General features: G+C 33.7%; 1 protein-coding gene across 3 annotated transcripts in view; it reads right to left on the bottom strand.

Annotated features, from left to right (window-relative positions):
* Window positions 1-24,848, bottom strand: part of Sec71 (ADP ribosylation factor guanine nucleotide exchange factor Sec71) — a 174,557-nt gene that overhangs the window by 30,640 nt on the left and 119,069 nt on the right. For 2 of the 3 annotated variants that reach the window (XM_072543516.1, XM_072543517.1), the window contains 2 exons: window positions 16,256-16,647; window positions 165-459 (listed from right to left, as the gene is read on the bottom strand). In XM_072543516.1, the coding sequence (XP_072399617.1) occupies window positions 165-459; window positions 16,256-16,647 (687 nt within the window). Of the gene's footprint in view, window positions 1-160; window positions 460-16,255; window positions 16,648-24,848 lie in introns of those variants that run through there. The other variant, XM_072543518.1, reaches the window with a different exon arrangement.

Below are 24,848 nucleotides of genomic sequence, written 5' to 3'. Positions count from 1 at the left end.
ACTAATATTAAAATGACATCTCTTATGGCTGCAATAAAAATTAATAATGACAAGAGTCACTATTAACTACAAAAAGAAGACTTTAAGTATTTTTACAGTGGCGTAACAAACTATTAAAACTGAAATTACATACATAAATAAAATAACTTTAGAAATTAGCTTACCTATGAGACTGTAGAAGGCACTCAGTCAACTGCAACAAATGCGGACTGCTCAGCAATTTGTACATTCCTTGCTCGTCCCTCTGACATTCAGTCAAAGATCCCCCTCCTGTCATATCTGCAGCCGCAAATGCCAGCGTTTCGGCGTCTTCCTTCCGTGAAGTTGCCGGAAAGAAAATTATATTATCGATCGTTTGGATTAATTCCAATTGGACAGCGCTCTTAATTGCTAAGCTATTAAATACTTCTGTATTGTCAACATTGATGTCTTGATGGTAACTGGATCTCTTCAAAATACCTGTATACAAAAACACACGTGGTTATAATTAAGTGATAGATGGTTTTATAAAGTATTTGTAAATTATCTTTGTATGTTGTAAATGTATTTGTATGTTCGATATGTAAACTACTTGCACAGTATTTCTTGTCATATCAAATTGTATATTTTTTAAATAATTCAAAACAATAAATTTGAGTAATTATTACTTAAATGGGAATAAGTCACAATTAAAGGTTAAAGTTAGTCTATTGACATTGGCAATACCATTTTAAAGTCGTCTACTTTAAAATGTATAATGTATGTCTGAATTGTCAATATAAATGAGTCAGATAAAATTAAACTATTAGAAGAATTTTCCACCAAGTAACGAAGAAACAAAATTTGTTTAATTTACTAATGTTTGCATTTTGAGAACGTTTCCGAAGTGGAAATTGAAACGTCAATAAACGTATTTTAACCTTTAATTGTGGCTTATTCCCATTTAAATAATAATTACTTTAAAATGCCCCAAGAAAATAGCTTCAGAACAATAATAAATTTGAGATACGCTAAAATCTGGAAAAAAAAACTTTGGGAATAATTTTTAGAGTAGAAGCAAGATCATTATCTGTATGCTCTTGTGATATTCTTAAAACATTTAGAATATATTATAATGTAGAAGGGATTAATTTAAGCATGGCACAATTTAATGATAGGTCAAAAGATATCCATAGGGTTTGTGGTAGATAAAGGACTCAAATAAGGATGTTGTCTGTCCTCGGCTTGGTTTAAGATCTACTTGGAGCAGGTGCTAAAGAAGTGGAAAAATCTGGAATCATTCTAAACATCACATTGTACACATTATGCTATGCAGACCGTATTAAAACAAGGTGATCCTGAATTAATATCAAATTTTCGACCATTGTCTGTTCCATCTGCGGTATCTAACATTATTGAATATGCAATTTTGTTTTTTGTTACTTAGTGAAAAATTCTTCTAATAATTTAATTTTATCTGACTCATCTATATTGACAATTCAGACATACATTATACATTTTAAAGTAGACGACTTTAAAATAATATTGCCAATATTGTTGAGTTACAATGAACAAGAAAGGACAAAGAATTGCATTTATAAAATACCTTGTGAATGCGATCAGTTTTATTTAGGTGAAACATCAAGGCCATTAAATGTTAGAATAAGTGAACATCAATCCTATAATAAAAATAGAGAATTTGATAGATCTCAAATATGTAAACACGCATGGGATAATGAACATAGGGTTCAATGGAATGATTCAAATATAGTCCTAAAAGAAACGGATGGTAAAAAGAGAAAAATCAAAGAAGCTGCTCTAATTATGCTAAATGAGACCAATTGTGTCGCAAATTCCTTGGCAGAATGTAGTAGGATCTGGTTACCCATATTGAAAGAGGAAGTTATTAAGAAGAAAATACCAGTATTGGTAAGTCAGTAACATATAGAGGATACATTATTTATGTTTTTTAAATAACAAAAATATAAAATCAGAATTTGGTGTTTATTGAAGGTAAATTAAATGCACGACCAAATACTTACCATGTCGGGATAGTATTATGAGGTTTTTTTCCTGGTTTTTTCCTCATAATTTACTATGGAATCACTAACAGGAGAATTTTACTGTCATCATGGCATGTGTTTTTAAAGACGAATTACATGCTATGATCTTTTCTAACGGATATTCTCAAGTTAAAGTTGATTTCATGTAATCGAATGAACTATCTTATAAGTAAAGTCGTCCCAGGAACGCAACTCAACAATATTAGCAATATTATTTTAAACTCGTCTACTTTAAAATGTATAATGTATATCTGAATTGTCAATATAGATGAGTCAAATAAAATTAAATTATTAGAAGAATTTTTCATTAAGTAACAAAAAAACAAAATTTGTTTAATTTACTAATGTTTGTATTTTGAGAACGATTTCCGAAGTGGAAATTGAAACGTCAATAAACGTACTTTAACCTTTAATTGTGGCTTATTCACATTTAAATAGTAATTACTTGAATATGCAATGCTAAAACAACTTTTATCATTTTTAGATATCAACCAAATTATCACAAAGCATCAACATGAATTTCGAAATAATTTTCTACTTCCACAGCCATTAACAGTTTCTATGGGGAAGTTTTAATCTCAATTGAAAACAGTGAAAATCCAACTACCATTTTTTGTGACCTTAGTCGTATTTTTGATTGTGTGCAACACGATGTACTCCTCGATAAGTGTCTGATGAGACAGGGATATGCTGAAATGATTCATAACACTTTATTGATACCGATTCAAGCAAAGGAAGTTTAATGAATTTGTCCTCCTATGCCATATATTTGGCCATTTAATTCAACAAAGCGATAGCAGCTTTGTTGAATCTGAAGCTTAATCTTTTATACATTTCCTATAGCCCAGAGGACAGAAAACGATATTATTAAATTGTTTTCGTTTATAGTTGCTAAAGCAGGTGGCGTCTCCGTACGCTAACCACTGCGGTGGTCAAGCGTTAGGAGACATTCGTTGGACTTCCCGAGTTTGAATTTGTATTAGTGCAAGTGTCTGATGAGGCAGGGATATGCTGAAATGATTCATAACATTTTATTGATACCGATTTAGAGCTGGGAAGACAAACAGAAAATACTGCAAGAAAAAGGGTAAACTCAGATACACAAGACCGGTTAGAGAAATATATATAAATGCAGCGCTAACGTCCAGCAAAGATACAAAAAGAAATCAGATACATAGCAAAACAAGGAAGAAGAAAAGGAGCACAAGTAAAAACCAGATTCCAGAAATTAGAAATAGATGGCAAGGTGCTGAAATGGAATGAAAAAAAAAAAATAATCATACAGAAATTGAAAATCCTCCAAAAAGAATAATTGATGGATGAAAAGGAAACAGACAATGCAAACAAAGAGGAAAATGAGTCAAGGTTATTTAGAATAATGAGAAAAATATAAAAAAAGGAAGAGAATTAAGAGAAGGATAAACACAATTGGAACATGGAACGTGAGGACGCTGTTGGAAACAGGAAATTAACTATGGAAGAACTAGCGACATAGTAAAAACAATACAAGATATATATTACAGGAATTCGAGCGAGAAAAACGGCGGGAGAACACGGAATATATGCAGAACTTATAAAATACGGTAGGGAGGCACTATACAGAAAGATTTGCGAACTAATGCAGAATGTAGGGAGTAAAGAAAGGGCCCGAAGAATGGAAGAAGGGAATTATAGTGACAATCCCAAAACAAGAAGACCATAGAGCAATTAATTTACTGAAAGTAACATAAAGTAATGACTGGTATAATTAGAGACGGACTAATAATATATACAGAACAAAGCATGGGATATTAACAGTACGGTTTCAGAAAAGGAAGAATTCCTTTTCTAAAACCGTACCACGACAGAAGCTACACATACGCTAAAAAAAGTGATAGAAAAAATTAAAAGTGAAACTGGAACAAACCATGAAGTGGAAATATCCAGGAGTGGCTAGTATACCTGTTGAATACAAAGCACGTGGTGTTCGTGTGTATTAAGGTATAAAAAATTGCTTATTACAAGCTTAAATTTTTATTTTAAGAAGATCTTTTCGGAATTAAATCATTCCATCATCAGTTAACTAAAAGAGAGAGTAAAAATACCAATATTAAAAAACACAAGTTAAAATTTAAATATATAGAAATAACACGTTGGTTTTTTACTACTTACATAAAAAGTTGTTAAAAAACATTGTATGGCCACTTAAAAAAAAAAAACTTTCGAAGGACATCCGTATTAAAATATAATCCTCATGGTTTTATCAAGGTAAATGCAATAGACTTAACTTATTGATTATTAAAACTGAAGATGGGGGCATCTTACATGACCCCCTGTAGCTGGTGAAGTTTTTTCGACTTACATTACCTCTGATCTGTTCTGGAGTCTTGGGCTAACTGATATAAAGATGGTATGAAAAATCAGTTAGTACCCATCAATGTCAAGTGGAATGATGTAGTAGGAGCAAAAGTCATTGTGCTTAAGTTTGTGAATAGGCAGTTTTTAGTGAAGTATTGTGTTTTGTGTGTAGTAAAATCAATAGCAATTTTTGGTATTTTAAAAAAGGTGGTAGAATGTAAAACAATGAGTGACTGTGATGTAAAATAAATTTGGTATACCAGGGTAAGGCAAAATTTAAGTTAGGTAGTTGAAATTAATAAATCATTTGGAAGCGGTAAAGAGAATGTTATTACCTAATTGTTTCCTTGTATGAAGTAGATATAAATAAAAGTTGGTTTGAAATTTGTGGAAGATGAATCGAGGAAAAAGAAATAAAAGAAAGAGAAAGAAAATGAAGTAGGAGATGAATGTAAAGATGTAAGCTGGGGATACTGAAACTGATTGTGATAAGAGATTGATAGATGTGGTGTGAGTATTTATAAGAAAATCTGTGTGATTAGTCAGATGGTAGTTATTGGAGAGGATGGGAACTGGGATATTGGAAAAGTGATGTTAGTGTATTAATGGTGACAAGAATAGAGTTAAGTATGGCGGATTAAATAAGGTGATATTAAGATATGGGAAATTAGAAGGAAATGTAGAAGTAAGTAAAACTGGATGGGTAGTTAACAGAAAGAAAGTTAGATCAGGAAAATAATTGTCGATGAAGTGGAACAAAGTCTCTGTTGATGCTGGTGTGACGATTAACACAATTGGGACTGTTTTTCTTTTCCTTGACTATTTCCAAATCCTCAAAAAGGTCAAGTTTCAGATAATCTCTACCTGGGATGTTATGAAGAAGAGAAATATCATCTGGTACCTTGATTGTGTGATTGTGATATTTGAGATGATGGGAGAAAGAAGAAGTGTTATCTAACTTAGAATGTTCAATGGCCCTGGTTACTAGAGATCTACAAGTTCTACCAATATAAGTGGCATCACAGTCAGAACATTGAAGTTTATAAACCCCACTGCGTTTGCTGAAGTCAATAGAGTCCTTACTATTGCATAATGATCTACTCAATTTATTGTTAACTTTAAAGGAAATCTTAATATTTTCAACAGAATTCAGGATAGTGTTTTTGATTGATTCGGAAAGTGTTGGACAGTGAAATGGTAATGAGAAGTAAGATGGGGAATCTGAAGTAATGTTATGGTAAGCTGATTGTTGAAGCAATTTACGTTTCTTTTTATAAATGAGTTTATGGATGATATCTGGGTTGTAGCCATTATTGAAAGCAATCTGTTTGATTATGTTTAGTTCTTGGATGTAGTTAGTGTTGGATAATGGAATGGTTTCTAAACGATGAATGAAGCTGTTGAATGCAGATAATTTGTGTGAAATGGGATGGTTAGAATTGAAATGTATGACATGATCTGTTTGTGTGGGTTTTCTGTAGATGCTATAATCAAAGACATTATTAATTCTATTGATGGAAAGGTCTAAAAAATTGATGGAGAAGTTAGATTCTAATTCCATAGTGAATTTGATTTTGGGGTGAATATTATTGATAGTGTTTAATAAGGAAAAAGCTGTATTTGAGTTACCTCTAATGAAAACTAAGCAATCATCAACGTAACGGAACCAGTGTAGAATTGTATTGTTAGTCATGATTTGAGTGGATTCTAGATGATTCATGAAGAGGTCAGCTAAAAAGGGGGAAAGACAACTTCCCATGGCCAAGCCATCAGGTTGTTTATAAAAAATATTATTGAAAGAAAAATAATCTTGTGATAAACAAAAGGAAAGTATTTCTATTATTGGTGTGATGACTGAGGGATTAGTTGATTTAGATGTGAGAAGGTCCTGGACTAACTGAATAGTTTCAAGTTTAGGTACAGAAGTAAAGAGATTGCTAACGTCAAATGAAAGCATAGTCATATCTGGTAGGAGTTTTATGTGATTGAGTTTGGATATAAGTTGGGATGAGTTTTTGATAGAAAAAGTGGGCGAAAAACCTGTTATGTCCTTGATTACCCTGAGTATGAATTTAGAGATTATGGAGACCGGGGTGTTGATGAAACTGACTACTGGACGGATTGGAATGCCCTCTTTGTGGATTTTTGGAAGACCATACAGTCTAGGAATTAATGGGTTACTAGGGATTTTGTAATATGGTGCATGAAAATCAGTGAAAAAAGTAGAATATTTCTTTAAAAATGCTTTTTGTTTATTAATGAATCTGTTAAGTGGGTCATGTGGAAGTACTATGAAGCCATTATTATTCAAAAAAGTGGAAACTTTGTTGATGTATTCAGTGTGGTCTAGAATTACTAAGCAATTTCCTTTATCTGATTTGGATATTATTAGATTATGGTTTTTTATTTTCTTTTTTATTGAATTTAAAGTTTTTAAACTATTATGATGTGGATGATGAAAATGTGAATTGGAAGTTAAGTTTTTGTAAGCAGCATGAAGTTTTTTGAAACAATTATTTCTAATGACATTTTTTTGTTGTAAAGAAATTGAAAGTTTTTCTATGATTATGTCTATTTCTATGGAAAGTTCTTGTAGGTCTATTTCAGAGATGTCTGTGGGAATAGAAAATTGGAGGCCATGATTCAAGAGTTCTAATTCATCTTGTGAGAAATTTATATTAGATAGATTTTTGATTCTAGGGTGAAATTTGAAGTTAGAAAATTTGGATCTATTATTAGAAGAATTGGTGGACACTAAATGTGACTTCTGTTGAATGAGATTGTGAAGTTTATTATTAAGTTTGAAAAATTTAACTGAAGCACAATGGTTAACTTTGTCCTGTACATCATGCAAAAAAGAGGTTAAGTCTAGATTATCAAAATGTTGTAAAAGTCTATTGTACATTACCTTCATATTACAATTGATGTTATCTAACTTGGAATAATGTTTGCCTATTTCTTTCCTGAGGAGTTTGGTTTGTAGTTGATTAACATAGCTAAAGTTAAAATCGCTAGAGTTAAAACATCCAAAAATGTACCCAGTACATATGTTAATCAACTACAAACCAAACTCCTCAGGAAAGAAATAGGCAAACATTATTCCAAGTTAGATAACATCAATTGTAATATGAAGGTAATGTACAATAGACTTTTACAACATTTTGATAATCTAGACTTAACCTCTTTTTTGCATGATGTACAGGACAAAGTTAACCATTGTGCTTCAGTTAAATTTTTCAAACTTAATAATAAACTTCACAATCTCATTCAACAGAAGTCACATTTAGTGTCCACCAATTCTTCTAAAAATAGATCCAAATTTTCTAACTTCAAATTTCACCCTAGAATCAAAAATCTATCTAATATAAATTTCTCACAAGATGAATTAGAACTCTTGAATCATGGCCTCCAATTTTCTATTCCCACAGACATCTCTGAAATAGACCTACAAGAACTTTCCATAGAAATAGACATAATCATAGAAAAACTTTCAATTTCTTTACAACAAAAAAATGTCATTAGAAATAATTGTTTCAAAAAACTTCATGCTGCTTACAAAAACTTAACTTCCAATTCACATTTTCATCATCCACATCATAATAGTTTAAAAACTTTAAATTCAATAAAAAAGAAAATAAAAAACCATAATCTAATAATATCCAAATCAGATAAAGGAAATTGCTTAGTAATTCTAGACCACACTGAATACATCAACAAAGTTTCCACTTTTTTGAATAATAATGGCTTCATAGTACTTCCACATGACCCACTTAACAGATTCATTAATAAACAAAAAGCATTTTTAAAGAAATATTCTACTTTTTTCACTGATTTTCATGCACCATATTACAAAATCCCTAGTAACCCATTAATTCCTAGACTGTATGGTCTTCCAAAAATCCACAAAGAGGGCATTCCAATCCGTCCAGTAGTCAGTTTCATCAACACCCCGGTCTCCATAATCTCTAAATTCATACTCAGGGTAATCAAGGACATAACAGGTTTTTCGCCCACTTTTTCTATCAAAAACTCATCCCAACTTATATCCAAACTCAATCACATAAAACTCCTACCAGATATGACTATGCTTTCATTTGACGTTAGCAATCTCTTTACTTCTGTACCTAAACTTGAAACTATTCAGTTAGTCCAGGACCTTCTCACATCTAAATCAACTAATCCCTCAGTCATCACACCAATAATAGAAATACTTTCCTTTTGTTTATCACAAGATTATTTTTCTTTCAATAATATTTTTTATAAACAACCTGATGGCTTGGCCATGGGAAGTTGTCTTTCCCCCTTTTTAGCTGACCTCTTCATGAATCATCTAGAATCCACTCAAATCATGACTAACAATACAATTCTACACTGGTTCCGTTACGTTGATGATTGCTTAGTTTTCATTAGAGGTAACTCAAATACAGCTTTTTCCTTATTAAACACTATCAATAATATTCACCCCAAAATCAAATTCACTATGGAATTAGAATCTAACTTCTCCATCAATTTTTTAGACCTTTCCATCAATAGAATTAATAATGTCTTTGATTATAGCATCTACAGAAAACCCACACAAACAGATCATGTCATACATTTCAATTCTAACCATCCCATTTCACACAAATTATCTGCATTCAACAGCTTCATTCATCGTTTAGAAACCATTCCATTATCCAACACTAACTACATCCAAGAACTAAACATAATCAAACAGATTGCTTTCAATAATGGCTACAACCCAGATATCATCCATAAACTCATTTATAAAAAGAAACGTAAATTGCTTCAACAATCAGCTTACCATAACATTATTTCAGATTCCCCATCTTACTTCTCATTACCATTTCACTGTCCAACACTTTCCGAATCAATCAAAAACACTATCCTGAATTCTGTTGAAAATATTAAGATTTCCTTTAAAGTTAACAATAAATTGAGTAGATCATTATGCAATAGTAAGGACTCTATTGACTTCAGCAAACGCAGTGGGGTTTATAAACTTCAATGTTCTGACTGTGATGCCACTTATATTGGTAGAACTTGTAGATCTCTAGTAACCAGGGCCATTGAACATTCTAAGTTAGATAACACTTCTTCTTTCTCCCATCATCTCAAATATCACAATCACACAATCAAGGTACCAGATGATATTTCTCTTCTTCATAACATCCCAGGTAGAGATTATCTGAAACTTGACCTTTTTGAGGATTTGGAAATAGTCAAGGAAAAGAAAAACAGTCCCAATTGTGTTAATCGTCACACCAGCATCAACAGAGACTTTGTTCCACTTCATCGACAATTATTTTCCTGATCTAACTTTCTTTCTGTTAACTACCCATCCAGTTTTACTTACTTCTACATTTCCTTCTAATTTCCCATATCTTAATATCACCTTATTTAATCCGCCATACTTAACTCTATTCTTGTCACCATTAATACACTAACATCACTTTTCCAATATCCCAGTTCCCATCCTCTCCAATAACTACCATCTGACTAATCACACAGATTTTCTTATAAATACTCACACCACATCTATCAATCTCTTATCACAATCAGTTTCAGTATCCCCAGCTTACATCTTTACATTCATCTCCTACTTCATTTTCTTTCTCTTTCTTTTATTTCTTTTTCCTCGATTCATCTTCCACAAATTTCAAACCAACTTTTATTTATATCTACTTCATACAAGGAAACAATTAGGTAATAACATTCTCTTTACCGCTTCCAAATGATTTATTAATTTCAACTACCTAACTTAAATTTTGCCTTACCCTGGTATACCAAATTTATTTTACATCACAGTCACTCATTGTTTTACATTCTACCACCTTTTTTAAAATACCAAAAATTGCTATTGATTTTACTACACACAAAACACAATACTTCACTAAAAACTGCCTATTCACAAACTTAAGCACAATGACTTTTGCTCCTACTACATCATTCCACTTGACATTGATGGGTACTAACTGATTTTTCATACCATCTTTATATCAGTTAGCCCAAGACTCCAGAACAGATCAGAGGTAATGTAAGTCGAAAAAACTTCACCAGCTACAGGGGGTCATGTAAGATGCCCCCATCTTCAGTTTTAATAATCAATAAGTTAAGTCTATTGCATTTACCTTGATAAAACCATGAGGATTATATTTTAATACGGATGTCCTTCGAAAGTTTTTTTTTTTAAGTGGCCATACAATGTTTTTTAACAACTTTTTATGTAAGTAGTAAAAAACCAACGTGTTATTTCTATATATTTAAATTTTAACTTGTGTTTTTTAATATTGGTATTTTTACTCTCTCTTTTAGTTAACTGATGATGGAATGATTTAATTCCGAAAAGATCTTCTTAAAATAAAAATTTAAGCTTGTAATAAGCATTTTTTTATACCTTAATACACACGAACACCACGTGCTTTGATAGAAAAAACATACAAGTACGACGGAGAAACAAATATACTTTAAACAGGTGTTTGACAGACTAAATAGAAGAAAAATGATCCAAGACTTACAAGAGAGTAATATACCAAATAAAATTATAAGAATAATAGAAACAATGATGACAATGCGAGATTCCCAAGCAACAATAGACACCCGAAGAGAAAGAACAGAAATAATAAAAATAAAAATCGTGTCGATTAAGACAAGGAGATGCGGTACTATTTATTCTATCATTAGACAAGATAATAAAAAAGCTGACAAACGCAGAAACTATAAACGATAATGCAGTACAAATAATAGGATATGCGGACGGTATAACCATAGTAGCAACAGATAAAAGAGCATTAAAGAAAACCTTCCAAGAAATAGGAAACGAAGCCAAACTGAGAGGACCGGAAATAAATGAAAATAAAATAAAATACATGACTGCAAGCAAGAAAAAGAAAACACAAATGACAGAACTGAAAATAGATGCACACAGTTTCGAAGAGGTTGAAACATTCAAATATTTGGGAGTACTAGTCAATAAAAGAAATGAAAGTGTAGATATGAAAAAAAGAATTCAAGCGGGATATACAGCGTTTTATAGAAATAATAACATAAAGACGACATAAAGATAAAAAGAGGTGTGCGACAGGGATGTATATTGTCCCCATTATTGTTCAATACATATTCAGAGCACATTATGAACCTAGCGCTAACGGACATGGACGGGGGAATACTTATAAACGGAGAACGATTGAACAACATAAGATACGCTGATGATACTGTCATTTTTGCAGACAGTCTTAAAGGTCTGCAGACACTTGTCTCCATGGTGGCAGAAGTAAGTAGCAGGTTTGGGCTTGATTTTAACATCAAAAAACCAAATACATGGTTATAAGCAAAAATAGGATACCACCTGGTCAATTACTAGTACAGTCAACAACAACCTATAACACAAATCACCAACTTTTGTTATCTGGGTGCAAACTTAAATGAACAGTGGGACCAATCGACGGAAATTAAGATAAGGATCTAGAAGGCAAGATCAGCTTTCGTCAAAATGAAAAAAAATCTTTAACAGCCACGATATAAAATTGGAAATAAAAGTTCGTTTACTAAAATGCTACGTATTCTCCGTTCTTTTATATGACGTGGAGTCATGGACCTTAACTAAAGCATCACTGAAGAGATTCGAAGCATTTGAGATGTGGTGCTATAGACGCATGTTGAGGATTTCTTGGATAGACAGAGTTACCAACGAAGAACTACTACGTAGAATGGGTAAAGAACTACTACGTAGAATGGGTAAAGAGCGCGAACTAGTCATAACCATAAAACGTCGCAAACTAGAATACCTGGGCCATATAATGCGCAATAAACAACGATACAACCTACTTCGGACCATACTTCAAGGTAAAGTGCATGGGAAAAGAGGTCCAGGACGAAGAAGAATATCCTGGCTGCATAACCTGCGAAAATGGTTTAACTTAACCGCTACCGGACTTTTCAGGGCAGCAGTCAACAAAGTCAGAATAGCCATGTTAGTGTCCAACATCCGTAACGGATAGACACCATAAGAAGAAGAAGAAGATAGAAATAAAAAATGTTTAGAGATAAGAAGATAAGCCGAAACACAAAAATAAAAATCTACAAAATGACCATAAAAACCAATAGTAGTATATGTTGCAGGAACATTTACATTAACAGCAAGCGAAAGTTTTTGAAAATATCAGAAAAATACTGGTACAAAAACGGGGAAAACGAAGGTGAAACAAACACGTCAAGAACTACCAAGAAACAAGAAGTGTTACAATTGTGGATTGGTAGACTACCTTCAACGTGATTGCAAACAAAGTACAAGCTTAGAGGACACAAAATCGACGGGCAGGCAATTCCTAAAACAGCAAAGCAGTTTGGAAATCTAGAAGAACCCAACTTGAAGGGCGCACGTTGGCTGCTCTACCTCAAGCCTCCTAGATTCTCAATATCCACAATAAGGCGAAGTAGCTACCATTTACTTGCTGATGGTCTTCTCAATGGCCACAGATGCAATTTTATCATCAATACTGAAGCAATAAGGTCAGTAATGACGAAACGTTACCTGGACTAGTCATTTATAAGAATAATCTCGAAACCTATATATTGGATATAGCGACAGCGACCGACTGGGACACGTTGAGATAGAAGTAGTGGTCCTTAATAGACAAAATCGTTCATCCTGGGCGTTGACATTATGTCCGAACATGGGTTGATTCAGTTTATTGTAGATGTCAGAAACATGACCTTAGTTGTTGTAGGCAATAAAGAAATTTTATTTTCCACCTCCAGAAATCATATACTAAAGATGTTAGCGGCAGAGGGCACTAAGATCTTTCCTAACAGCGGAAACCCTCTTGATCGCACAAATTCATGGATCTGTTAGCTTGAGAGCCACGTTATTAGAAACAGAGCAGGGTTATGAAGGTGTCACTGTGACTAGATGTTTGGTAGATGGGGAGAAGTTTCAGTAAGAGCGGCCAAGTCAAATGACAACAAAATCACCTTAAAAAGGGCCAAGTACTTGAAATATGCGAGCCAGTTATAAGAGTGATCAGAATAGAAGAAAACGTACCAACAACTTATACACTAACTCTAAACCACTGAACTGTTAGAAAATCTAAAGTCATTTGACCATCTGTCTTTAGATGAATACTGAAAAGCAGAAGAATTCATCAAAAACGGAAGTGACATATATTTCAGAAGAAAAATAACTGGACGCACTAACATCGAATAAATACTGACAACTCCAACTGCAACTCCATAAGGCAAGCACCAAGACGTCTCCCATTTGCAAAACCAAAAGAAGTTTTTACCATTCTTGAAGAAGAACACATGTATGTATGTACAGCGTTAACAGGCCGTTTAGGCCCATTGCTGGATGGATAATTTCCGTCGTTTTCTATTCTTAGCTAACAGCTTCCAATCTCTGATTCCCATCTCTCTGACATTTTCCATTACTGCATCTCTCCATTTCTTTCTTGGTCTTCCTCTCTTTTTTTTGCCCTCAGGTACTCTCCAAGCAATATGCTTGACTAGTCTATTACCTTGCATTCTTTCTAGATGACCGAGTCATTCTAGTCTACGTTTTTTCACCACTTTTTTATTGTAGGGTTAGCATACAACTGATACACTTCTGCATTAGTTCGTCTTCTCCATTCTCCCTCTACTACTTTTCCACCAAATATTCTGCGAAGTATCTTTCTTTCCCATGCTCCAATGGAAAAGAACTGTCAAATATAACAAAAAGACTGATTCGGGAAAGCTCTAAAATGGGACTGAAAGTTAATATTAATAAATCGAAGTACATGGAGATCTCGAGCAAAAAAGGAATAAGCACCAGGGGATCCTTTAAATTGGAGGTGGAGAATGGATCAGTTGTAGAATTCGAGAAGGTGGATGAATATATGTACTTAGGTACTCTTATTGATCAGACATGTAAAGAAGAAACTGAAATCAAACTGAGACTGACCAAGAGCAACAGGTGTGCTGGAGCCATGAGCAAAATAATTAAGGCCAAAGATATATCTCGTAATACAAAAATAAGAGTATACAAAACTATAATTAGACCCACAATGCTATACGCTGCCGAGACATGGACTATGAACAAAACCGTACATTGGAAGAACACATATTTGACAGAAAAAGACTTATGGCAAAGTCACGGTAAGCAGTTCAGTGGATGTTCTACAATATATTCTTCTGAGCAGTAAAAGCAATGTTTCTGAAGATATTTTTTTATAACTTTTTCGAAACTATTACAGCTTAGCTGTTTAATACTTTGTAATAGTTATAATTAAGGCAATTTTTATCTGAAAGGCGTAATCTACAGCGATTTGTTCGTAAGTAGTGACAGTTTCGCGTATTGTGAATATGAATATCAAACTGCTTTATTAAATGGGCCTTTCAGTCAGAACTAACCTCTTCTAAAATCCTGATAGCTTTATTTGCATTCTAAAAATTTGAATTGTCCCATATGATTAATCCACAGTTTAGGTGAGAGTGGAATAAAGAAAAATATATAATTTTTAATGTTTCAAAGTTGATAACCCTTGCTAGTTGGCGAATAACAAATAATGAACTTAATAGCTTTTACTTTAGTTGTGAGATATGACCCAACCAGTTCAGTCGATTATTTATGGTTATTCCCAATAGTTTAACGTCTCTTTGTTATCTGGATTATTGTGTAAATTACTTGCAGATATAACCAAATTTTGCGTTTTATTAGAATTTAGTTTGTTTGCAGCAAACCATGTGCTAAATTTAGTAGAAAATTTCTCATAAGACATTTTTAAATCATCATAATTTTTTCCTGATATAACGTATGTCGTATCATCTGCGAATTGTACGGATTTGTACGGAGATATGAATTTAGGCAAATCGTTAACATAAATAATAAACAAAAGAGGTCCTAAGACCGAACCTTGTGGGACTCCATGTTTTACCGATAGAATATCGGAGAGATGAACTTTAGACATTACCGCCTGATGTCTGACACATAGATAAGAAGTTGTAAGCTCAAGAGAGATACCTCTGATTCCATAGTAATTTAATTTGTGAAGCAAAATGCCGTGTGAAGCGCAGTCAAAAGCCTTCGACTTTTTTGAAAAAGCAAAAGCTTTTCGAATTTGCGAAAAGTCGCAAAGAGAAATTGCTAAGCGCTTGCCGCGTTCAAGCCCCTCAATCACCTCGCTCACAACATTAAATCCCGTACGTGGTAAAACGAGCATTTCTGAATCCATATTGTGAGTTGCTAAAATAATTATTTGACTCAAAATAGGAATAAAATAAATTGTTGTTTAATAACATATTCAAATCAACTTCCCAAAAGTAGAAACAATGCTTATGGGTCTGTAATTGTCAGTTTTTGAGGAATCACCTTTTTTTTTGTAGATGGGTAGTACTTTTGAGTATTTTAATACTTCTGGAAATACTCTAGTTGATAGAATTAAATTAATAAGATGAGTGAAAGGTGTTAAAACTATTTGGTAAGTTTCTTTTAATAAGCACTAGACAGCGCCGAAATTGGTATAAAAATAAACGTAAATATATTAAAAATATCAGGTATGCAGACGATACCGTTCTGATAGCAGAAAAAATTGAAAACTTAGAAAATATACTAGACAGGGTTAATAATGCAAGTGAAGCAATGGTAATAACAATAAATCTTCAATAAACTAAAGTAAGAATGATTAGCAAAACCAATGAAAATTGTCGCATTGACCTAAAAAACACTCGATTAGAAGAAGTTCATACAAATTCAGATACTTAGGAATAGTACTAAACGATAAATGGGATCCAGATATAGAAATAATACCACGAATAGAACAGGCTACGAATATGTACAATAAATGGAATTTTAAAATAAAAAAGGTTCAAGGCCTGTTGTGCGTTAAAATAAATAAATAAATAAAATTGATGTTGCATACCTTTATTAGGTCCAATATCGCCATTTTGTTCAATCACAGCCGTAGTCTTCATCGATTCAGGTTTCCACGTCAGCAGAGCAGATGGCACCGTCGAATTAAATATATCTAACATACACTGACAAGTCTTTTCCCAAGTCCCTTCTGTAAATTTATTACCGTTCGAATTAACTAAGTTCTCTAAACAATTGGTTCCGGACCTAGCAAGCTGTTCGTTGTCTTGTTGGACGCACCAATGAAGTTGTGAGTACAGTTCTTCTAGAAGTAGAGGACCTAGTACATCATAATACTGTGTAAAAACGTCAACTATAGCATAGAGGGCGTGATTGCAAGTCGTTGTCATCCATTCATCTTTTTCGGGCTGTTTTTCGGGAAGTTTCATGTTATCGAATATCCTAAAATAAAGTTTTTAAGTTCACTGTTTACTATTTATATGTAAAACCAAAAGATATAGAGGCATAGAAGAATAGTTCAAATGGGTGATTATACTTCGGTTATTATACTTCGAAACAATCCTTAACACATTAAATGCGCATGACCCCGATGTGGGCCACGTCGGTTAACTTCCAAGTGCGCGTGGCCCGTTCACGGTACCTCGTATCGTAGTATTAAAGAAGCTGCACAAATTCAGCAAGGCAGTAAATCACACCATCCCTTTGTGAGAAGTGAAAGTGTTAAGAGGGCGACTGCATAAACTGAAACCGTGGCCGTCAGCTTAAAACCATCATGAAAGATATAGTTAGGTGAAACGGAGCTATTTATTTAACTTACGCATTCATGCTTAATCAAATTTCGACGCCATCGATTTGCAAACTGTCTTTTTTGTTATTTACACAATGAAATCTTTATTTTTAATATATTAAATTGTTAAGTTTTAATTTTAAAACTTAAAAAGGTATGAAATTTACAATATTCAAAGTATTTATTCTTTTTATTAAGTCGACTTTACACTACATGATTTTTTATCATGTGATTTGTCAAATGATTTGGTCATGTCAAGTGAAATTTACATGTTTACAATCTGTGATTTGTCATTTTTTTTATGGCATAATCTTTAGCAATCAAAACACAAATAAAGTTCTATAAGCTAATTTGCTGGCTGCGGAGCAAGGGGCTCCTGTTGGCGTGGTGAGGTCTTCTCCAGTGGCAAAACCACTTTCACCGGTTTTCAGGTCAGCTGGCCAGTACCTCTTGAGTCTCCTATTGGCTTGGTGTTCTAGCAGAGGTTGGAGTAAGAGGTTACTATGCGATTCCAGTGGTTCATAGTGCTTCGTGCTGTATTTAGTGATTACATCATGTACGAAGGGGATTCTTAGGTCTTCATGAAGTGTTAGGATTGACACATACCAAGGTGCATCAGCTATCCTTCGGAGTATTTTTGATAGGCATCTTTGAATTATGGCTGTGTTTGACTTGCTCGCACATCCCCAGAGTTGGATTCCATACGTCCAGATAGGTTTTATGACGGTTTTGTATACAAGGATTTTGTTTTCAAGGCTCAGTTTCGATTTCCTGCCTACTAACCAGTTTAGATCTTTCATTCTTAGGTTAATTTGTTTCCGCTTCTTAAGAATATGTTCTTTGCAGGCGAGTTTTGAGTCAAGATGTATTCCTAGGTATTTAGTGCTAGAGGATTGGGGAAGTTGGATATTGTTAAGTGAAACTGGGGGACACGGGTCTCTTCTCAAGGTAAAAGTCACTTGGACTGATTTTGACTCATTCATTTTAATTCTCCACTTGTAAGACCATGTCTCGATTTCATTCAGTTGTACCTGTAGAATGTTATATGCTGTAATTGGATTTTCGTCGGCTGCAAGGATGACAGCATCATCTGCAAACGTGCCAGTGATGGTTTCATTAGTGGAGAGTAGATCTGCTGTGTATAGCACATATAGTATTGGTCCAAGAACGCTGCCCTGTAGAACACCAGATTTTATAGGAAAATTATTGGAATTACTTCCATTCACTCTTGTTCGGAATTCTCTCCCACTCAGATAGGATTTTAAACAGTTTCAGGTACGTGATGGGTAAATATTTCTTGATTTTGAAAATCAGGCCTGTGTGCCAAACCTTATCAAAGGCTTGACTAACATCTAGAAAGCTGTACAGTAGTGTTTGCTTTCCATTGCAGAATTTATGGTGTGTACTATTCTATGGAACCTGCTGTATTGTCGAGTGTTTTTTTTTTCGAAAGCCAAATTGGTGGTTGGGTATCTATTCCTCCGTATTGCGGTCTGAGTTAATTTTTTGTAACAGTAACCTTTCAAGTATTTTGGATACGACTGGTAGTAGGCTTATTGGCTATATGATGAAACCTCGTTTGGATTTTTTCCTGCTTTTGGGATTAATATTATTTCAGCGGTTTTAAAGAGCTTTGACCAGTAGTTTAATCGTAGAATAGCATTGAAGATGAGAGTAATCAGTTTGATTCCTTTATCTGGTAGTTCCTTCATCATCTTGGGTGTTATTTTGTCCAGCCCAGGAGCTTTTCTAATGTTTAAATATTGGATTTCTTGTTGAACTTAATTTTTGGTTAGTGGTCTGATTACTGGTATGTTCTCTGGAATGTTATTTATGTCCCTTTCAATTTCATTATCTGGAGCGTCGTTGTTGGGAGTAAAAACTTGAGCTAGGTGCTCGGCAAATAGCGTTATTTTTTCTTCATCACTTCTGGCCCACTGTAGTGTTGGTCACTGTTCGTTTCTAATTGGAGGTACCTGAGTCTTGGGTTGGAGTGTTTGATCAGTTTCCATATTGAGTTATCGTACCGGTTTAGATTTGTTACGTAGTTTGTAAATGACAGTTCTTGTACCTCTTTAAGTTTGGATTTTAGCTGATTGCTTAGCCTGTTTAATTTGGTCTTGTCTGCTGGGGCATGGGTTTGGTGCCATTTGGTCCTAGCTTTTCTTTTTTGAGCTACCAACTTTTTAATTTCAGCTGGGATATATTGGGCTTTGCTACCTGTATTGTTCGCAGGTTAATGTTCGTTAATGTTTCGTCTATCTCTCTTGTTGTTTTGAGGCTTACTTATAGACTAATATCTTCTTCTAATTTTCTGCGGTATGTTTCCCAGTTAGTTCTCCCAGTGTGTAGCCTTGGTGTGGCCGTTTTGTAGACTATAAAGCTGCTGATAGTTGTTATAATTGGGGAGTGGTCAGATGAGAGATCATAGTTCGGCATGACCTCCATGTAACTAGAAGATATGTCCTGAGTGATAAATAGATCCAGCAGATCAGGTGTTTTGTTTGGATCCGTTAGCCAGTATGTAGGAGAGATTGTTGACAAAGTGTGGTAGTTGTTTTCATGTATTAAGCTTACTAGTTCTCTGCCTTTAGTTGTTGTGAGACGAGATCCACATAATATATGTTTTCTGTTGAAGTCTCCCCCTGCAATAAATTTATGTCCTAGAGTTTTGAAGAAGTTTTTAAAGTGTTCTTTCTTTAAGTTGTATCGGGGTGGACAGTAGACTGCTGCGACTGTTAGTTCGTAAGACCTCATACTGACTGTGTAGCTTGCAAGCAATTTTCAGCATACTTTGGTAGTTCTGCATGTTTAAAAGTATTTTTTATCAGAATAGCTGACACAGCGTGGGCTGTATTGTCTGGGTGGTTTGAGGAATAGGTTGTGAAGTGAGATATTTTAAAGTAAGTTTGACTTGTGAAATGGCTTTCACTTATTAACAGAATGTCAATTTCGTTGTGTAGTAGAAATAACTCAACCTCTTTTTGTGCTTTGGAAGTCCATTGGCATTCCACTCTGCTATTTTAATGAAGCTATTGAATTTTAGATATAAGCGTTGTCAGCATGTTTAGTACCATGCTGTTTTGTTGTAGTAATTGTTGGAACATGTTTTGAATTCCTCTAAGAATTTGTTCATCATGTCATTAATGTTTGATTGTTGTTCAGTACCATTTCTTACTGCATTGACATAGCTGCCTTGCGATTGTTTTGGGTAATGAGTTAGAGGCACTGATGTTGCTGTACGCATTGTAGGTCTAGTTGTTGTATTGTTAGCGTTTTGTTGAATATTCATACGATTGTTGGCATTGTTTGGATTGAGTTAGTTATAATAGAATTGGCATCCTTTGTAGTTGGCTGGATGGGCACCATCACATAAAGCACACCTAGCAGGGGTATCTTTACTTCTTTGCAGGCTGACGTATTGTGTTCTCCACCACATTTGACGCACACAAATGGTCTGTTGCAGTATGATCTTGAGTGGCCATATTGCTGAAATCTCATGCATTGGGTGATCCTTTTTGTTATTTTTGGAGGTTCCACTTGTATAGCTCTATTTTGAAAATTTGTCAGTTTGTAAATGTCTTTGTATGAAATTCATCGCGTTTCGAACCTTATGTCCTTTCTTCTTCTTAACATGCCATACACCAAAGTGCGTAGGCGACTATCTCATTACTAGAATTCTGTTCTTGGCGGCGTGATACAGCTCGCCTGTATTGTGTATTCCTGTCCATTCTTTAATATTCCTTAACCAGGATAATTGTTTGCGGCCGGCTCCTCTCCTACCTTCGATCTTCCCTTGTAGGATTAACTGTGGTATTTCATATTTTGCTCCTCTCAATATGTGCCCAAGGTAACCAATCTAGCGTTTTTTAATTAATTCAAAGAGTTCTCTTTCCACGCCGGCTCTCTTAAGGACGTCATCGTTTCGAACTCTATCCACCCAAGGTATGCGCATCATTCTTCTCAATGACCACATTTCAAATGCTTCAAGTTTGTTAATAGATGTTTTTTTCAAAGTCCACGTTTCCATGCCATAACCTAACCTTATGTCCATTTTTTGCAAATTCAGTTTTTATTTCATCGATGTCCGTTGTATGGTGAAGGTGTTTGATGACTATTCTATAGGCACGCTCTTCTTTAGGTTGATAAGTATGGTGTACTACATTTTTGTCCCTCATGTATTTTATTATTTTCCTATATGTGTCTGGTGTATCGCAACTTATCTTTACTGTGTTGTCTGCTAAAGATTTTGTGATGTATTGTGTGTTTTCTGCTATTAAATATATTTGTTTTATCATTTCATTGTATTTAATTACTTCGTAGACGTAAATTGGAGGTGGTTTTGATGTTTTATTTCCGTTTTCGTTAGTTTTAGTGGATTCTTCTTCCTCTTAGTCTGGGAGTGTTAGAGAACTGTATTTGTTATTTGTTACTGTCTCTGATGGTTTATTGGTAACATCTACTTTTCTTCTTTTCAAGGTTTTTTTGACTACTTGCCAAGGATTTTCTTTATTTTGCTCGCTCTCGTCATATCCTAAGAATTCTTCATCGCTAGTTGATGATCTTCTATGGTGGTGTTGGCTATTATTTATTGCATACTGTGTGGGAACTGTGTGTGAGCTTCAATATTCTGAGGTTGCTTGTGTTGTGGTGTGTATGTGTTGTAAGGTGGGACATCCTGTATAGTAAGTCCATTATTTGTGGACAACATTTGTTGGTTGTAATTAATTCCTGGCCCATTAAAAGCAGGTAATGTATTAATTTTTTATCTACTAGTCAATTAGTTGACCACTTTTATCAATACACTGATAAGCTAATTTTTTGTAATTTTTTTATAATGTTTTGTTTTTGTTGATTTACACTTGCCATAGTACTATTGATAATGGGAGCAATCGACTGTATACAAAGCTAAGCGGGTCCTATATTTGTCATATGATTTTGTCATAAGCATTGTCATATGACTGCGGAAAATATGAGGGAACTTATGAAGACTACATTTCCCGAAGTAAAGGTAGAATCCCTAAAATCAAAGCATCCTGATATTTACAGTTCATTTAAAGTTACAATTTTTAATAACAATTTTAAAGAAGCTATGTCTCCTAAAATATGGCCATGTGGAGCTCACGTACAACGTTTTTTTCACGTAACACCCAGAAAGCCGCAAGAGATGTAGATAAAAGTGTACGAATAGAATCAGCGGTAGTGCAAAAGAATATAGGAAACACCTGTTTTTGTGAAAGTGATATGATAAGTTCTGATAAACAAAAGTTGGTAGTAAATCCTGACCAAACCAGTTTGGTAAGCATTTTTCATATAAATACACAAAGTTTATTAAATAAAATTGATCAACTTAACATTTTTTTAAAAGATAAAACTTACAATATTTTGTGCTTTTCTGAACATTGGCTTAGAGAATCTGAATTAACAACAGTGATAATTGACAGATACTTTTTATCAACTTGTTACTGTAGAAAAAGTAGAGAACATGGGGGTGTTGCTATTTTCTGCGATGGCAAAATATCTACACGTCCAGTTTCTTTAAATGATCTATCTTGTGAATATGAAGGTGAATTTTGTGCTTTGGAAATTATAGATATAAAAACTATTCTAGTATCAGTATATAGAACAGGTAACGCAGATTTCCAAATTTTCTTAGGCCTATTTGAAAAATTATTAATATTCTGTTCTAATAATTATGTTCAAACAATTATAATTGGGGATTTCAATATTGATTTCAAAGGCACTTCAAATGAATTAAAATATTTTTCCGATCTAATTTCTTCTTTTGGTTTAACTATGAGGATTGATGAATTTACAAGAATCACTGCTACATCAGCAAGTTGTTTAGATAATATTTTAACAAATATAGATAATGAAATAGTTGGGTGTGGTGTTGTAGACCCATGCCTTGCTGATCATTGTGCTCAATTCCTGAATTTAAAAATAAAATCTGATCAAATTGACAATGATAGGATATTCAGAAGACACATAACATGTAAAGGCACCCAAATGTTAAAACAATCACTAAAATCTGTGGATTGGTCGTTAATAAACAATTCAATAACAGCAACGGAATTAGCTGAGTTCATAATTGACACATATGTAAAATTAACTGAAGTTTGCTTTCCAGTAAAAAAGTCAAGAATTCATTTTGAGGCACCTGTTTCTTGGTTTGACGATGAACTAAGGAAAATGCGAGTAAACCTTTCGAAGATAAAAATTACTGCTAACCTTACTAGTGATTACACTCTGTATAATCAATTCAAAAAACACTATCAATTAACAATATCAATAAAGAAAAAACTGGCATATGAGCAGTTTTTCTTAAAATCTGATAATATATCTCGAGATTCTTGGAAAGTCATCAATTATCATAGGAATAAAACTCAAAATAAAAAAGTAACTTCATGTAATATTTCATCAAACGAGTTTAATAATTACTTTACTTCGGTAGCGGGAAATATATTGAACTCGTTAGATGAGACAGATGAAAATGATGCCATGAATTTTTTGGAGGGAATATACTCCCCTTGCCACTCGTTGTTTTTAACACCTGTTAGTGATACTGAAGTTAGGAATACATTATACAGCTTGAAAAACTCAAAATGCACTGATTTTTACTTCTTAAACAAACAATTAGTGATAGAAACTCTGGATATTATTATTGATAAACTGGTCATACTTTATAATCTTTGCCTTATCGAAGGAATCTTTCCCGATGTATTAAAAGTAACAAAAGTGTTACCGCTACTCAAAAAAGGATCTCCAGAAGAAATTGAAAATTATCGCCCTATTTCTATTATTCCCATTCTTGGTAAAATTTTTGAAAGTATTTTGAATAACCGCTTAATAGAGTACATAGAAAAGTACAAAATACTTCATTGTAATCAATATGGTTTCAGAAAAAAATGCAGCACTACTCAAGCAATTCAGGAAATTGTAAGGGAAGTAGTTGATGGCCTAGAGAGAGGTCACTTCGTGTCTTTAACATTGTGTGACTTATCTAAGGCTTTTGATTGTGTCTCACACACTTTACTTTTAGACAAAATGCACAAATATGGCATAAGGGGAAATGCTCTTAATTTATTTCGATCGTATTTAATAAACAGAAAACAGGCCGTTTTTTTAAATAATAACTACTCCAATTTTCACAATGTTGAACATGGAGTTCCCCAAGGGTCTATATTAGGACCTACATTTTTTCTTCTATATCTCAACGATATATTTCATTATACCCACCCCTTAAGGTGTATATGTTTTGCAGATGATACAACCGTTATTAGTACCGACCAGAATCAATATAATTTAAATAACAAAATAGGAAACGATGTGCTTAAAATTAAAAACTGGTTTACACATAATAAACTAAAACTAAACGAGGATAAAAATCAAAATATAGTTTTCAGTTCAGATCGAAGACACATTTTTGGATATAGCATCAAATTGTTAGGGATTTTTATGGATGACAACTTAGATTGGGGCATCCATATAGACAACTTAAGTTCTAAACTCGCCAGTACAATATTTGTAATGCGTAACCTGGTTTATTTGGTACCTAAAAGTACCCTTAAAATGTGTTACTTTTCATTGTTTCATAGTCATATACAATATGGAATAGCTGTTTGGGGCAACTCTGGTCATGCCGACAGAATATTTAAATTACAAAAGAAGGTGGTGAGGATACTTGCTGGAGCGGATTTAAGGGATCATTGTAAACCATTATTTTTGAACATGGGTATTATGCCTCTACCTTCGCTTTATATGTATGCAACACTGTTGGAAATTCACGATAATAAAAATAAGTTTACTATAAACTCCCAATTACATGATCATCTAACAAGATCGAGGGATTTAA

The sequence above is a fragment of the Diabrotica undecimpunctata genome, chromosome 9, assembly GCF_040954645.1.
Source record: "Diabrotica undecimpunctata isolate CICGRU chromosome 9, icDiaUnde3, whole genome shotgun sequence".
Taxonomy (NCBI): domain Eukaryota; kingdom Metazoa; phylum Arthropoda; class Insecta; order Coleoptera; family Chrysomelidae; genus Diabrotica; species Diabrotica undecimpunctata.
This window is presented reverse-complemented; position numbering and strand designations above follow the sequence as displayed.